Source organism: Jaculus jaculus, chromosome 13 (assembly GCF_020740685.1).
Source record: "Jaculus jaculus isolate mJacJac1 chromosome 13, mJacJac1.mat.Y.cur, whole genome shotgun sequence".
In the NCBI taxonomy this organism is placed as follows: Eukaryota; Metazoa; Chordata; class Mammalia; order Rodentia; family Dipodidae; genus Jaculus; species Jaculus jaculus.
In genome coordinates, this window is record NC_059114.1 from 16,427,702 (window position 1) to 16,444,365 (window position 16,664).

The 16,664-nt window shown below is 46.2% G+C and overlaps 1 protein-coding gene across 1 annotated transcript in view; it reads right to left on the reverse strand.

The window, feature by feature from the left end:
* The window catches only part of Ccdc60 (coiled-coil domain containing 60), a 207,974-nt gene that overhangs the window by 93,877 nt on the left and 97,433 nt on the right, over positions 1 to 16,664 (reverse strand). Inside the window, exon 2 of the mRNA XM_045132970.1 lies at positions 14,790 to 14,881. Within this exon, the coding sequence (XP_044988905.1) occupies positions 14,790 to 14,881 (92 nt within the window). The remainder of the gene's footprint in view (positions 1 to 14,789; positions 14,882 to 16,664) is intronic.

The following is a 16,664-nucleotide window of genomic DNA, read 5'->3' on the forward strand; positions in this document are numbered from 1 at the left end:
CCATTCTCTCTCTCTATCTCCCTCTTTCTCTGTTTCTCTCAAATAAATAAAAATAAACAAAAAAATTTTTTAAAGGAAAGTATGTTCATAGCATCTCTACTTCTAATAGTCCCAAAGTGGAAATAACCTAGTTGTCCATCAATGCCATACAAACAAATTGCACTGTACTGACCCCACAAACACCATACACAAACAGAATGAACTCCATTCAGTTCAGTAACACAGCACGGCTAAGCCTCAGACTCTTAAGGGTATGTTAGAGATGGCAGACTCAATAAGAGAGTCAACGGCATAATTCCATTCACAAAAAATTCAGAACGGGCTGGAGAGATGGCTCAGTGGTTGAGGTGCATGTCTGTGAAGCCTAAGGACCCAGGTCGATTCTCCAGGTCCCACGTAAGCCAGATGCACATGGTGGTGCATGTGCCTGGAGTTTGTCTGCAGTGGCTGGAAGCCCTGGTGTGCCCATTCTCTCTCTCTCTCACTGACTCTAATAAATAAATAAAAGTAAAATCTTTTTAAAAATTCAGAACAGGTGGAACGTATGCGTTTGAAGCCAGGGTAGTGGTTCCCCTTTGGGTACCAGTGGCTGGAAGTGGGTGGGCGGATTTTATGCTGGGAGGCTGCTGTGAGCTTCTTTTCTGTATCTGGATGTGAATTACACGTGTGTGCTCATGTCATGAAAATTTACTGAGCTGTATGCTTGATAGTGCATGTGCGTTCCTGTGTTTTGTGATATTTCAATGAAAAAAAAATCGTGAAAATGGCAGAGCATGTGCTAGCCAGCTGTCCCTCGCTGTGACCAAATACCTGAGGTAACCAGTGTGATGGCGTGGGCTTTCAGCAGTTCCTGTCTGTGGTTGTGTGGCCTGTGGGGGCAGAATTATATGGCCACGAGTTGTGTGGTGGAAGGTGATGGTTCATTCACTTCATGGTAGCCAAGAAACAAAGAGAGGAAGGGAACTGACGGGGATGCCTGTATTACCTTCAAGGGACACAACCACTAATCCAACGTTCTCTCACTAGACCCCACTTCCTGAAGGTTCCACCACCTTCCAATGGAACTGTGAGCTGGGGACCAAATCTTTAACACATGGAACTTTAAATAGTTTTATTTATCTATTTACTAGAATGAAAGAGAGGAGAGAAGGAATGGGCATGCCAGGGCATCCAGTCACTGCAGATGAATGCCAGACACATGTGCCACCTTGTGCATCTGGTTTACATGGGTACTGAAGAATCGAACCTAGGTCCTTAGGCTTCACAGGCAAGCACTTTAACCGCTAAGCCATCTCTCCAGTCCCACGTGGACCTTTAAAAGAAGACGCTCCATATCCAAACTTAAGCGCAGAGCTTACTGCAAGCAATGTCTACTCTAAGTGGTAAACTAACATAGTCTGTGGTTATATCCGTCAGCGAAACAGCTTGTTCGACAAGCTTAATAGGAAAAGATTTCAAATTGATGTGCAAATCTAGTTGTTATAGTTGTGTTTGCACAGGCTCCACTTATGAATATCCTGACATTTTTATCTCCTTTCCTAATTGCCGTAGCTGTTTCAAAAACATGTACTTCTAAGGTTCAGGATGGGGGACCTAGGGTAACATGTTAGATCCAATGTTGAGCTCTCCCTGGCATGAGAGAGAAATTATGACATCATGATCATAAAATAATTACGATCACTCAGGGAGTGTGAATGATTTAACACACACAGCTGCCGTTTACCAAGCACTTCAAATGCGTCAGTCATTGTTTTAAGCGCTCAATCAATTCTCACAGTGGTCCTGGGAGAGAAAGTATATGTTTTTTAATCCCCACATCAGGGAGCTGAGAAATTGCAGAGTTTGTAAACAGTGGAGCTGGCTTTCAATCCAAGAACTCTGGCTCAAGGTCCCTATGAGATAGGCTGGACCCTGTGTTTTCTTGTTATGGGGGTAACATTCTTTGGGGACTCAGCCCAGCCACTTGGTCTTTTTCAGGGTTGCATCTAATCATTGATGGTGTTAATTGACATGCAGGGAAGTTGTTAGGCTGTTCCCTAATGCTCAAGCGTGCTGGGATACCTGTTGGAGGAAACACAGCTTCAGGCTGAAGACCAAGTACACTGGTCAGTAGTCACTGTTGGCAAGTGTCTCTAGGAAAGGAAATCAACTGGAATCCTGGAAGATCTGTTCCCAAAGTGGCTAAACATATTATACAAAACAAGTAGATACCAGACAAAGGAGAAGAAGAAGGGTGATTGGAACTGGATCACAGTGCACAGCTACGTTGAAGACCCATAGCTGAATCCCTCTCAGGAATGTCATGGGTGCGGATTAACCCCTGGGGGAATATGGGACATCTCTGAAGGGCATTTCTAGCTTCGGAGCTCCCTTTGGAACTGGTAAATGGAGCCCAGTTCAACTTCTCCTCCTGCACCACATTCCTCGGTCCCTCACAGGAGATGATTCTGAGAGCACACCCCAATAAGCCTGCGTGCAAATCTCCACCTTAGACTGTTTCCCTGACAACGCGTCCTCAAGCACATGATAAACATCAATGAGCTTTTACATCCAGCTTTTAATTTAGTTTTTGCTCACTTCAAGGGACATTCATGGTATCTAGTCTGCCACATGGCTAGAAATGAACTGCATGGTTTGGTCATTAGAAAATGTCAGATTCTTTTTTTTTGTTGTTTTTTTTTAATTATTTGAAAGAGAGAGAGAGAGAGAGAGAGAATGCCAGAGCCTTCAGTGGCTTCAAACTCCAGATCCATGTGCACCCCGTTGTGTGCATGTGTGACATTGCGCTCTCGCATCACCATGTGTCTGGCTTATGTGGGACCTGGAGATTTGAGCATGAGTTCTTAGGCTTTACAGGCAAGTACCTTAACTGCTAAGCCATCTCTCCAGCCACTTTTAAATTTATTTGAGAGAGAGAAAGAAGGAGAAAGAGGCAGAGAGAGAGAGAGAGAGAGAGAGAGAGAGAGAGAGAGAGAGGGGGGGGGGATTTCTTTACTATAGGACCTTATAGGATTTTACTATTGTGTTGGAGTACAGTGACCTGCACCTCTTAATCCCACCTTCGCTATTGGTCGGATGTAGCTCAGTGGTAGACTGCTTACCTACCATATACAAGGCCCTGGTTTCAACCAGAATAAAAAATAAGCAAGCAGCTAGTGTTGTGACCATCTGAGACAGGGGTGCCATTCATAGTGTTTCTTAAACATATGTGACTACCCTAAACTTCATAGTGCATTTTGTAGGATGGGAACCCTGTTCAACATACCCTAGGAAACTTCATACAAGATGATCTGTTTTCTTATATGGTGTATCAGTTACTTTCTCACTACTGAGGCAAAATGCCAGTCAGAAGGAACTTATGGAAGGAAAGAGTTTACATGGGCTTAGAGTTCCAGAGGGAAGTCCATCGTGGCAGGGAGGGAAAGTGTCACAGAGGCAGGAGGCAGGTTTCATATCATTACAGCATCAGCAGCAGGAGAAATGGGAAGGGGGAGGGAAGCAAGAGGGCCAGACTATAACATTTCACAGCCCACTGTCAGTGACACGTTTCCTCTAGTAAGGCTCTATTTCCTGAAAGTTCCATAACTTTCTAGAATAGCACCACCATCTAGGTATTAAGTATTCAGACACATGAGTCTAAGGGGACACTTTTACATTAAAACCGTCATATACTGCTAAAATCCAATGTGTTTCCTTAAGTTATGAGCTCTCTGTTTATGCTGGGGAACAGAGGTCAACATGATTGCAATTATGTTGAAAATGATTAAAGAGTCGTAATTATCATTCGTTGCCAGCATTTTATTTCCCTTACTGATGAATCTAGCAGAATCTCCTGGTGATAAAGGAAGGATGAAAATGAACTGACTGCTGAGAGCTCATAATTCTCCTTCCTTCCTTCCTTCCTTCCTTCCTTCCTTCCTTCCTTCCTTCCTTCCTTCCTTCCTTCCTTCCTTTCCTTCCTTCCTTCCTTCCTTCCTTCCTTCCTTCCTTCCTTCCTTCCTTCCTTCCTTCCTCCCTCCCTCCCTCCCTCTCCTTCCTTCCTTCCTTCCTTCCTTCCTTCCTTCCTTCCTTCCTTCTTCCCTCCCTCCCTCCCTCCTCCTCCCTCCCTCCCTCCCTCCCTCCCTCCCATCTTCCTTCCTTCCTTCCTTCCTTCCTTCCTTCCTTCCTTCCTTCCTTCCTTCCTTCCTTCCTTCCTTCCTTCCCTCCCTCCCTCCCTCCCTCCCTCTCTCTCTCTTTCTTTCTTTCTTTCTTTCTTTCTTTCTCCCCCCCCTCTCTCTCTCACACACACATCCACACACCCCACACGTTTAATCAGTAGGATAAATTTACCCAAGGTCCCATTTACCTAAAAGTTTTGTAGGCAGAGCAGGGACTGAATGAACTCATGTCTTTTTCGCCTAGGAAAGAGAATCACATATCTGTGATGTACAGAGTGAAGATTCATGTTCCATCTTTGATAGTGAAGAGCATGTGTTGGTGTGGCACAGGACTACCAACGTCTGGAGAGTGGGCAATGGTGGCCTGAAGTCTGGTAGCTTCTCAGAGAGGTGTGGGACCACAGACTCGGAGTCCCTGATTCACATTTGCTGTCAGAGAACTGAAGGAACCAAGATGAAGAGGAGTGGAATAATCAGTCCCGATCCGCTCAGCTGGAAAGAGGCAGGACTGGGTGTCTTGCTCCTACAATGCCTTTGTTCTTTGTTGACTACCATGAATATTTTCAGATATTCTGAAATTCAGCATTTAAAACAACAAAGGTTACCTGTCTTACTAGTCTTATTTCTGAATTCCTTTGCCATTCCTGTTCTCACATGTCTCAACAAAGTTGTGAAATAGATCTTACTGTCCCTCTAACATCTTAAAAAATAATGTGTGTGTGTGTGTGTGTGTGTGTGTGTGTGTGCGCGTGTGCGTGTGTATGTGTACACTAGGGTCTCTTGCCTCTGCAGATGAACTCCAGATGCATGCAGCATTGTGTCTGGCTTTATGTGAGTGCTGAGGAATTGAATCTTGGGCTCATCAGCTTTGCAAAAAGCACCTTACTTCTGGCCACTCAGCTGATAACTGGCCGAGTTAGGACTAGAACTCACAGCTGACACCACAGCCAGGAAACTTTCAACCAACACCACGTGAAACCTCTACGCCCGGCTATCAAAATGACTACACTCACAGAATTACACAAAACAAAGTTTTGTACAGACCTTGCTTCCACAGAGGGCTTAAGGGTTCGAGATCTTTTGGTGTTTTCATTTGAAAACGAAGTGCTCTAGTCAAATTCGATTTTAAAATGTGAGACACTCCAAGGCAGCCCATGCTGCAAGGGAGGAAACAGAACATTTATCCTCAGAGGAGAGTGTCAAGAGAAAGGCAGAGAGAGAGAGAGAAAAAAAAAAACTTGCCCTAGAACTATGGTTAACTAGAGATGTCAGATACACAGAGACACAGAAAACAGAGAAGAAATGGATAGAGCCTCTGGGTCAACAGCCAAGATGATAAAAATGCAATTAGCTGGAGCTAAGGTCCTCCAGCCAGTAGCCATGTCCTACCCATTGGGGGTGGAGCTGTTTATCAATTCCAAGCTAAGGACATAGGCCAAATGTTTGTCCTTACAGAACATACTAGGGACTCATTAATGGTCACTGGCTGGCTTCCGGGTGTGAGGAAGGTGTGACTTGGGCCTCTCTCTTGGTGCGTTGCAGAGATTTTAACTGTGTTGTATTCATAGCACTGACTCACATAGAAATCTCCGATCTTAAACAATTTTGGGGGCTTTGAGACAAAGCCTTGAGTCTGGCAGAAGAAGCAGCGAAAAGAATCAGGGTTAGACTTATTAATGAAGTTTGGGGCTACAGGCTATAAATGTGGGAGTCCTGGGTATTGAAAAATGAGATGCAGAAGCTGGGGAGAGCAATCAAATGTATGAGCTCAACGATAATTTTCCAAGTGCTTAAATTCACTGATTCAAATCCAGTCAAGGGTCGGAGAGATGGATTAGCAGTGAAGGTGCTTGTCAGCGAAGCCAAAGGACCCAGGTTCAATTCTCCAGGACCCATGTAAATTTAGATGCACAGGGTGGCACATGTATCTGGAGTTCATTTGCAGTGGCTGGGGGCCCTGGCGTGCCCATTCTCTGTCTCTCTCTCCATATGTATATATATATCATCTGAGTTAATGATGCTGTTATAGATACCCAAGGCTCCTCCCTTCTGGTTTAGACATGATAAATTACTATGTCATGCCTCTCATCTATGATGCTAGTGGTCTGAAGTGCTTAGAAGATTTTGAGGCCAAATCTGGACTCAGAGGAGAAGAGTGCTAATATCCATTAGTGATGTCTGTCATGGGCACAGGAGAGGGACACGTGTGCCACATACCTGCAACCCTGTATTTTATTGTCTCAATTCAATGATGAGCCTCATCCTTTTGTATTTCAAAAGTAGATGAGAAAAATCTTATTCTCTCTACAAGCTCAGACACAAACTGTGTTTCCAGGTGACCACCATTAACATGATCCAATGCCATTAATGCATCCAGAAATGAGGTGGGATGATAAAAGTACTATATTTTCTCTTGATTTCTCTGTACTTTATGAGTGAGGAAATCATGTTGGGTCAGGCTTTGTAATTGACCAGCTATCCTTCCAAGAAGGATTTGTGAAGTGAAACTGAGGGCTAGGATGGATCTCATGGAAATCCAAGACTGGAAATTTCTAGAGAGAGTATGGCATCAGGGGGTGAGCTTATTCATTGCTATTCTGCAAGGACTTTCATCTCTTATTTTTTTTGTTCTCCACCTGTTCCTTCTTTTTTTTAAAATTTATTTATTTATTTGAGAGAGAAAGAGACAAAGAGAGAGATAGAGAATGAGCATGACAGGGCCTCCAGGCACTGTAAACAAACTCCCGATGCATGCACCACCTTGTACTGCTGGCTTATGTGAGTCCTGGGGAATTGAACCTGGGTCCTTTGGCTTTGTAGGCAAGCGCCTTAAATGCTAAGCCACCTCTCCAGCCCCCCTCCACCTGTTTCTTCTAACTCTCTTCTTTCCTGCTCCATGTCTGGTAGCTGCTCACCATGGTAATTGCTCTCTATAGCTCTCACCATGGCCGCTCTGGCACCCCTTTTTCTCATAGCCTTGCTTTTCCATCTCCCACCACTACACTGCATCTCACTCTTGACATGGGTTCAGCATTCCCAGAGGGAGGCTGGCTCCTACACGTTACATTTTTGTCCCAGCTCTTGTTTCAAAGACCACCTCCCAGTGAGCTGTGTGGCTGTGGAGGATCAAAGAGATGGGTGCAGTCCCCATCCACGCTTAACTACTGTGAGGTGGAGTCTCTCTGCTGCTCATGAAGCTGGGCCAGATTCGTGGCTTGCTTTGGCCACAGGAGTATGGCTGAAGTGACCTAAAGCTCAAGAGGTCCCTTATAATTTCATCCAGATGCATGCACCACTTAGTGCACCTGGCTGTACGTGGGGACTGGGGAATGGAACCTGGGAAGTCAGGCTTTTCAAGTAATCTCCTTTAGCCACTGATTCATCTCTTCGTTAGGACCTTACCACCATGAGACTAAGTCCTAGCTAACACTGAGAATGAGAAGTCATATTGCTCTGGCTAAGTCATATTGATCTGACAGTGTCTGGACAAACCTCCAAATACAAGAGTCCATCCAAGAGCTGGAGAGATGGCTTAGTGGTTGGGTGCTTCCCTGCGAAGCCTAAGGGCCCATGTTCGATTCTCCAGATCCCATGTTAGCCAGACGCACAAAGGTGAGGCAAGCGCAAGGTCGCATATGCCCACTAGGTGGCGCAAGCATCTGGAATTTGATTTTAGTGGCTGAGGCCCTGCCATACCAATTCTTTCTTGCTCTCTTATCTAAAAATGAAATAAAATTAAAAAATAAATGAATCCATGCAAGATCGAGGAAACCACCTGGCAAACCTCAGATAACTCACGATGCTCTACTTTCCTCCATCAGTGGGATAGATACTGGACTGAAATTAGGAAATTGTGAGCCAAAGTGAATCTTTCCTCCTTTTAAATTGTTCTCTTGGGATTTGGAAACATACATAATGACTTTAATAGGTTTCTGAAGTTTTCTAAGTCTTTTTTATTAAAGAAATGAGTCAACAAGGGGCTGGAGAGATGGCTTAATGGTTAAGGGGCTTGTCTGTGAAGTCTAAGGATTCAGGCCCGATTCCCCAGTGCCCATGTAAGCCTGATGCACAAGGTGGCACATGCGTCTGGAGTTCGTTTGCAGTGGTTAGAGGTCCTGGGGCACCATTCTCTCTCTCCTTCTGGATGTGAATGGTTCTCTCCCTTGCTTAGGTGTCAGAACCAGGGTCTCTCTACACATCACAAAAGTAGCAGCTTTTCTCTTATGAACACAGCCATTCACGCATCGACTTGACTTCTATCTCTCAGCCCTCAAATTCTGTTTACTTGCTACTTCTCTGGGCCTTCATGCCATCTTAAAGCACATGGTCACCTCTCGCTCGCTGAGGACAAGGATCTTGCATTTTGCTCGCTGCTGAGTCCTCAAAGACACACGGTGATGTCTGGTGTATACCTGATGATAGTTTATATCTAACACATACTTTCAAAAGAATTAAGGAACATGGAGGGCTAATTAGATACTGGGATGGTTAATATTCATTGTCAAGTTGACTAGATTTAAAATCACCTAGTATTCCAAGCTCTGCGTGTGTCTGTGAGGGTGTTTTCAAAGAGCTTTAACTGAGGAGGGAAAACCCATGATGAATGTGAAACTACCACCATTGGGTGTACTGGGGTCCCAGGCTGGATAATAAGAAACAAGGAGAAAATGAGCTCAGAACTAGCATCCATCTCTCTCTCTGCCTCCTATTGGCGGACACAACGTAGCCATCTGCATGACATATGCTCCTCATACCGTGCTTCCCCCCCAACCATGAGCAAAAATAAATCCGTTCTTCGTTGTATTGCTTTTTTTATTTATTTTTTATTTATTTTTATTTATTTATTTGAGAGTGACAGACACAGAGAGAAAGACAGATAGAGGGAGAGAGAGAATGGGCGCGCCAGGGCTTCCAGCCTCTGCACACGAACTCCAGACGCGTGCGCCCCCTTGTGCATCTGGCTAACGTGGGACCTGGGGAACCGAGCCTCGAACCGGGGTCCTTGGGCTTCACAGGCAAGCGCTTAACCGCTAAGCCATCTCTCCAGCCCCGTTGTGTTGCTTTTTGCCAAGTATTTTGTCATAGCAAAAAGTAAAGTATTTAATATAGATGCCAAGGGCGTATGAGTCATCTCTCTGTCACAATAATGAAATACCAGAGGCATCACCCTAAATAGAGAGTAAAGATTTATTTCGTTGCATTGTTTTGGAGCTTCTAGTCCATGTGTGGGAGGCTCCATTCCCTGTGTCTCTGGTTAGGTGGCCCATCACAGCAGGAGGGTGTGGCCAAGCAAACCCACTCACCTACTGTATTAGGAAGCAAAGAACCAGGATGAAAGAAGAGTCTAAGCCTCCCCCCCAATCTCCTTTGAGGGTGCACCTCCAGTGACTCAATTACCAATTACCTCCCACTAGTCTCCATCTCCCAAAGGTTCCACGATCCACTCTCCCCTCACCCAACACCATCACCTTAGGGAACCCAGTCCTAACCCGCAGCACAGATAGTGACTAACCCAAGACACACCTCCCACGTCTACCAAATGCTGCACTGTAACTGTTTGCAATTGGTTTGCTTCTGCTGTCTCCCAGATGACGTTGGAAAGGCACTGTCTCAGGTCCCCTAAACACTCAAAGAATCTGTGCCCTGCTGGGTCTGCTCTGGGGGGTAAAGGGTTGGGTAATTCATTGCTGTATGTTTGCCCATGCCTGACCCAGCTAAACTTTGCCGAGGGGACCGATCTTGGCTTCAAGTTTAACCTCCTCATCTCTGCCGCAGAGCTGGTTACTTTCCTCAAGGCATTTGCAGTCACACGTGACAGTGGTTTTGCAAGAAGATATGCCACCAGTTTCAAGGGGGGGCCCAGAGCCGATCCTGGCCAAGGAGGCTGCAGTCATCAATGGCTGCTTGCAGAAATGTGGTGACGTAGTTCATAGCATGCTGTTTAGGCACCACCGAACATCTGGTGGAACAGGCGAGGAGAAGGCAGTTACAGCCTTATTCTTTTTAGCATCTTGTTAAATTGGCCATGAAACCAGGGATGGTGCAATTGAATTATAAGAGGGATGGAGTGTTAAATAAAAAATCCAGGAGACAGTCAAGAGTGTTTGGTTCAAGGTAGGCTAGACTCTAATAAGAAGTGAAACGGATTTTTTTTTTTAAAAAAGCATAAATAAGAGAGACATCTTCTTTGCTAACAACTCATCTTGTTTAATACTGAGTGAGCCCACGGTGCGGGACATGAAGAGGAAACTTTCCCTGGAAATAGGACATTACTTCTGAGTCCTTCTCTTTTGTATGTGTGTGTGTGTGTACGTGTGTGTGTGTGTGTGTGTGTGTGTGTGTGTGTGTCCATATGAACAGATGTAGAGGTCACAGGGGGATGGTGGATATTGCTGAAGTTACTTTCTCATTTCTGGAACAAAGCATCCAACTGGAAACAGCTTATGGGAGGGGAAGGTTGACCCCAGGCTCACAGCCTCAAGGGGAAGTTTCCTCATGGTGGAGAAAGCATGGCAGAGCAGGCATCTGGCCCATGCCTTCACACAGCAGCAGCAGATAGGAAGAGAGTGCTAGCTGCTGAACTGCCAGCAATCCAGTCCCAGAAACCTCAGGGTCCATCCCTCAGCGACACACCTTCTCCAGCAAGGCTCCACCTCCCAAAGGCTCCACCATGAGGCTTCATTCCACACACACGTGAGGGGATGGGGGACAATTCACAGCCAAATGACCTCCTCTGTCCTTCTCTATCACAACTTTGCCATGTTCTCTTGAGATAGGATCTCCCAGTGAAATTAGAGTTTGCCATTATTTGGTTAAACTGGCTGACCTAGCCCTAATTTTTATTTTTAGAGAGAGCGAGATACACACACACACACACACACACACACACACAGAGAGAGAGAGAGAGAGAGAGAGAGAGAGAGAGAGAGAGAGAGAGAGAGAGAGAGCAAGAGAGAGAATTGGGGTGCCAGGGCCTCAGCCACTGCAATCAGACTCCAGATGCTTGCACCACCTAGTGGGCATGTACAACCTTGCTCTTGCCTCACCTTTGTGTGTCTAGCTAATGTGGGATCTGGAGAGCTGAACATGGGTCCTTAGGCTTCTCAGGCAAGGATCTTAACCACAAAGCCATCTCTCCAGCCTCCAGCCCTGACTTTTGCATCATGTTAAGTTGTCCATGAAACCCAGGATAGTGCAATTCTGAGGCACCTGTCTCCAGCTTCCTCAGTGCTGAGGTTGCAGGCGTATGTGGGCGTGCCCCGCTTTTCACCTGAGCACTGTTTTCATGTTTGTTCAGTAAGTGCTCTTACCCACTGAGCCATCTCTCCAGCCCCTTAATGTGATTTCTTTACAAATTCATATTTAATTTTAAAAATAATAGCTGTGTTCAATAAGTGGCCTATAAGTTTCCTGAGAATTTTCATAGTGGGTTCTGTGTGCAAACCGGCTTACCCTTGCTGGTCACGGTCCTCAGGATGGGTCACCCTGTCTGAAGCAGGCACCAAGGCCTTACATAGATTCAGGCATCTCTGGGCTTCTGTACCATCATCAGCATACAGATTCTTGTGGAAACTGACATCTCAGTTTTGGGGGGCTCTACATGCCTTTGCAGATGGGGCTCTGGGTTATCACCATTCCCCTCAGCTAGTAAGAATGGGTGTGGTTAAATTTAAAAGAGGAGGGGTGGGGCTATTGAGATGGCTTAGCCATTAAGCCCTTGCCTGTGAAGCCTAAGGACCCTGGTTTGAGGCTCGATTCCCCAGGAACCATGTAAACTAGATGCACAAGGTGGTGCATGCATCTGGAATTCGTTTGCAGTGGCTGGAGGCTCTGACACATCCATCCCGTCTCTCTTATACATAAATAAAAATAATTTTTTTTTTTAAAAAGGATGGACGTGATTGTAATGGCTGTGTGGGGCGAGTGTCTGCTCTGATTGATGCCCCTGTGAAGGTGGGAATATCCTTGGGCAGTCCTGTGGAAAGGAGTGTGGATCCTTGCCGGAGGTCCTCCCTAGCAACACAATTCTTTCTCCTGCACCTTCCACTGTAGTGAATGTCCAGGTTAATCTTGACTTCTCATCCTTTCCTTCTCACTATTCCTGGGTCCCAAGGCCCCAGTCTCAAATGCCCTTCTAGCTTATTTATTTACTTATTGAGAGGGGGGGGGGGGGAGGGAGAGGGGAAATATAAACTGCAAACGAACTTCAGACGCATGTTCCACCTTGTACATATGATGTGGGCACTGGGGAATAGAACCTGGGCCCTTAGGCTTTGCAGGCAAGTGCCTTAACCGTGAAGCCATCTCTCCAGCCCCTTTCTAACTTATATAAAGCACAAGCGAGGCCACTCTCTCCATAGGAACAAAGCATTTGTGCGGTCTCAGCCCTGGACTCGGAGACAGATTCAAATAGCATGCTGACTGGGCTCAGCTCAATGTGAGACTCTCTGGCTGAGTCCCACTGGCCCCCTTGAGTGGAGGACCTCCTCTGAGGATTAGGCCTCAACATGGCCTGTGGTGTTATTAACCTGCAGGGGCTGGGTTAACGGAACAACTCAGGTTGGGTAGTTTCAACAGGGAAAGTTAAGTTTTTCATTGTTGTGGAGGCTTAAGATCAAGGTGTGCACGGGTTTGCTTTCTCCTGAAGCTTCTCTTGCTGGCTTGTGGACAGCCACCGGTGTGCTGTGTCCTCACATGCCCTTTCCTCTATGCATATGTTCTTTATTCCTCTCTCTCTCTCTCTCTCTCTCTTTTTCATGAGATAGAGGGAAAGAAAGAATTGGCACACCAGGGCCTCCAGCCACTGCAGTCAAACTCTAGATGCACACGCAACACTGTGTGCTTGCCTCCCCTTGTGTATCTGGCTTATGTAGGACCTGAAGAGTTGAACATGGGTCCTTGGGCTTCACAGACAAGTGCTTTAACCACCAAGCCATCTCTCCAGCTCTCCTCTCCTTATAAGAACCCCTGTGAGATTGGATCAGGACCCCACTCTCCTGACCCCATCTTACTTCCATTACGTCTTTGGTTGCCCCCGGCTCCACAAACAGTCCCATTGAGGGTTCAATGTATGACCTTTCACCAGGGTCAGGAGCATAGGGGGCCAATTCAGCTATAGTAACTATCAGACATTTGAACCATGCAAATTAATACAAACTCTTAAGTATGAAATCCACCCTGGACTTTAAAAATTATTCATTATTTTTCACTATTTTGTTTTTTTCATCATGCATAGAAAACAAAATGTAAAGCCTCCCATTAAGTGCTTGTTTTATATTAGGTACAATTCCAATGGCAATATTCTGAATACCTTGGGTTAAATAAAATATCAGAATTGCTTTCACCTGTTCCTTTTTACCTTTTTCTTTGGCTTAGTGTGGCTAGTCAATTATTTAGAATCATGTCACCGGTCGGGAAGACAGAACAGTGGTTCAAGATGCTGCCTGCCAAAGCCTGCCAGCCTGGGTTCAATTCCTCAGTGCCCACGTAAAGCCAGATGCACATGTGTCTGGAGGTTGTTTGCAGTGGCAAGTGTCCTTGGTGTGCCCATTCTCTCTCTCTCTCATGTTCTCTGTCTCTCTCTGCTTGCAAATAAATAAATAAAATTTATTTAAAAATGACATCACAACTTTCATCCTATTTCTACCTGTCCCAGGGTGGGGAGGAGATGGAGTCACACCTCCTGCAGTGGGCTACTGTCTTCTTCTGGGGTCCTCTCTCACCTCTTTCCTCAGTCACATTGGATTCTTTTTTTTTTTTTTTTTCTTTTTTGAGGTAGGGTCTCACTCTAGCCCAGGCTGACCTGGAATTCGCTATGTAGTCTCAGGATGGCCTTGAACTCACGGCAATCTGCCTACCTCTGTCTCCCAAGTGCTGGGATTAAAGGCGTGCGCCACCATGCCCAGTTTCTTGTGTGTTTTGTGCATAGACACAAAGGCTGTCTAGCTTTACTCTGCCTTGAGTTGCTTTGCTAAAAGCCTCATTTCATGCTCTCAACAGCTCCCAGAAAAGAGTTAACCAGTGAGGGGAAAAGAAAAAGATCTCATCTCACCACACAGAAGCCGGCAAGATACAGCCTTGGACTTGAGTTTGCTCACAGTCTGGGAAAGGAGGGACTGGGGTGGGGGGAGGGAGGTAGGAAGGATGTTAAGGGCGATGGGAGGGGTCCTTTGCGTGTAGCCTTTCACTGATGTCTTCCAACAGCCTCATTTTATTCTCTTCCTACCGATCCTTCATTTTCACACTTAAACAAAGGCCCAAGGAGGCAACATGACCCCTCCAGCGTCAGCCAGAGTCTGTATTTGATTCCCAAATCTGATTCTCTGCTACCAGTCTCACATGGACTGGGAAAGCTGAGGTTTTGTGGATATTGTGGGAACTCCCTTGAGTTGGATAGTTCTGGTCCAAGAAGGAGAACAGAGGGATCTCTAGGAAGTAGATGGCTGGATGGAGGCCAGCCGGAAGAGGGAGATCGTGTCCCTCTCTTCCTTACACGGTTGGTATGTTGAAGGTGGGGGACGCTGAGACTCAGGAAAAAGACATGTCGCTCCCCACCTAGCCCCCCACCCCCCACCATTAAGCCTGCTCATTCCTGTCAGGTGGTCTCCGCACATTCACTGAGGGGTCACTCACCGGCTTCGAGTGAGGTCTTTCCTGAAGTTCACTATCTCCTTCTCCATGTATTTGAGGCTTCTCAACGTCTTCTCCTGGACCTGTTGGGAAGACTGAGAGAGGAAAAGGAAGGCTTCAAACAATTGTTCCAGGCTGGAAGAGATGGCTCAGTGGCTAAAGGCACTTCTCACTTGCAAATCCTGACAGCCTGGGTTCGATTCTCCTGGACCCACATCTAAAGCCAGATGCACAAAGTGGCGCATGTGTCTGGAGTTTCTTTGCAGCCCTGGTTCACCCATCCATCCCCCCTTATCTTTCTCTCTTTTAAATAAATAAGCAACACACACACACACACACATGTTCCAAATGGAGCTAAGTGTTTCATCTCACATGTCCGTCTCAGTCAGCTGTACATTATTCCAATAAATTCCTGAGACAGTCAACTTACAGAGAGAGAAGCTCATGGCTTTAGCAGTTCTAGACCACCAGTGGTGGGTTAGTCTCTTGTTTGGGCCTGTGATGAGGCAGCATGTAATTGATGGTGTGTGTGTAATGGGTGAGGGGGGTGGTGGAGCAGAACTGTTCATTTCAGGGTCAAGAAGCCAAAGAGAAACAATAGAGGGACAGGCCCTCACAGTTCCCCTTTGAGGAACACTCATGATGACCTGAGGACTTTCTATTCTGTCTCAGGTCCACCATCCACCGATAGCACTACCCTAACGGCACCAATCCTTTAACGCACGAGACATTCAACAATGGCACCATGGCAGTTCAGGTCTGTTCAGGTTTGCAGGCCCGGGGCAGAAGAGTCCATCTCTACACCAATAAGGACTGGGCTGCGTAGTGGGCATAGCAAGGGCTTTGGTGGTAGATGGACCCGTGCTCTGGTCTTGGTCTATTTGATGACAACTTGTGTGACTTGGGACAAATTTACTCCACTTATTTTTGTTGTTTGTTTGTTTTTGTTTTTCGAGGTAGGGTCTCACTCTAGCCAAGGATGATCTGGAATTCACTCTGTACTCTCAGGGTGTCCTCGATCTCACAGCGATCCTCTTACCTCTGCCTCCCGAGTGCTGGGATTAAAGGCGTGCACCACCACGCCGGTACTCAATCTTTTGGGGGCCTCAGTTTCTTGAGTAGAATAGGGGAGTGATTTCTACCCTGTTGTGAGGATGGAGTGAATTGCCAAGCTCCTGACTCATAAGCAAGACTTTGGTGATAAACTGAAGTGGCTTATTAGCATTGCACTTAAAGAAACGCAATGAAGGGGATGGGGGAGGCAGCTCAGTGGACAACGTGCTTGCGGTGTGTGGTGGTTTGAGTAAGATGTCTCCAGAAACTATGTGTTTTGAATGCTTGGTTCCCAGCTAATGATAATTTGGGAGGTGGAACCTTGCTGAAGAAGGGGTGTTCATGGAGGTGGGCTTAGGGGTGTTATAGCTGGCTCCCTTTTGCCAGAGTTCAGCCCACTATAATGCTGTCCACCTGACGTTGGCCAGGAGGTGATGCGTGGCATCTGCTCCTGCCATCATTTTTTTTTTCCCTGCCATCATGGAGCTTCCTCTTAAGACTTTAAGCCAAAAATAAATAACTTTCCTCCCACCAGCTGCTTTTGGTTAGATGTTTTATACCAGCAACGAGAGGGTGACCACAACACAGTTGTTGGCATGAGGAATTTAAATGTCCAGGACTCATGGAGGTGCCTGGTAGCTGTGTGGACCTGCTCCTAATTCCAGCACTCAAAAGGTAAAGACTGAAGATGGGATAAGCTGGTCAGCTAGATTAGCTGCGTCCAGCAAGCTCCAGGCTCAAGTGAGAGCTCCTGTGTGGTGGTAAGTGTAAAAGAGACTCATTTGCTTGAGTACTTAGTCCTCAGGCTGCGGAACCTTTAGGAGG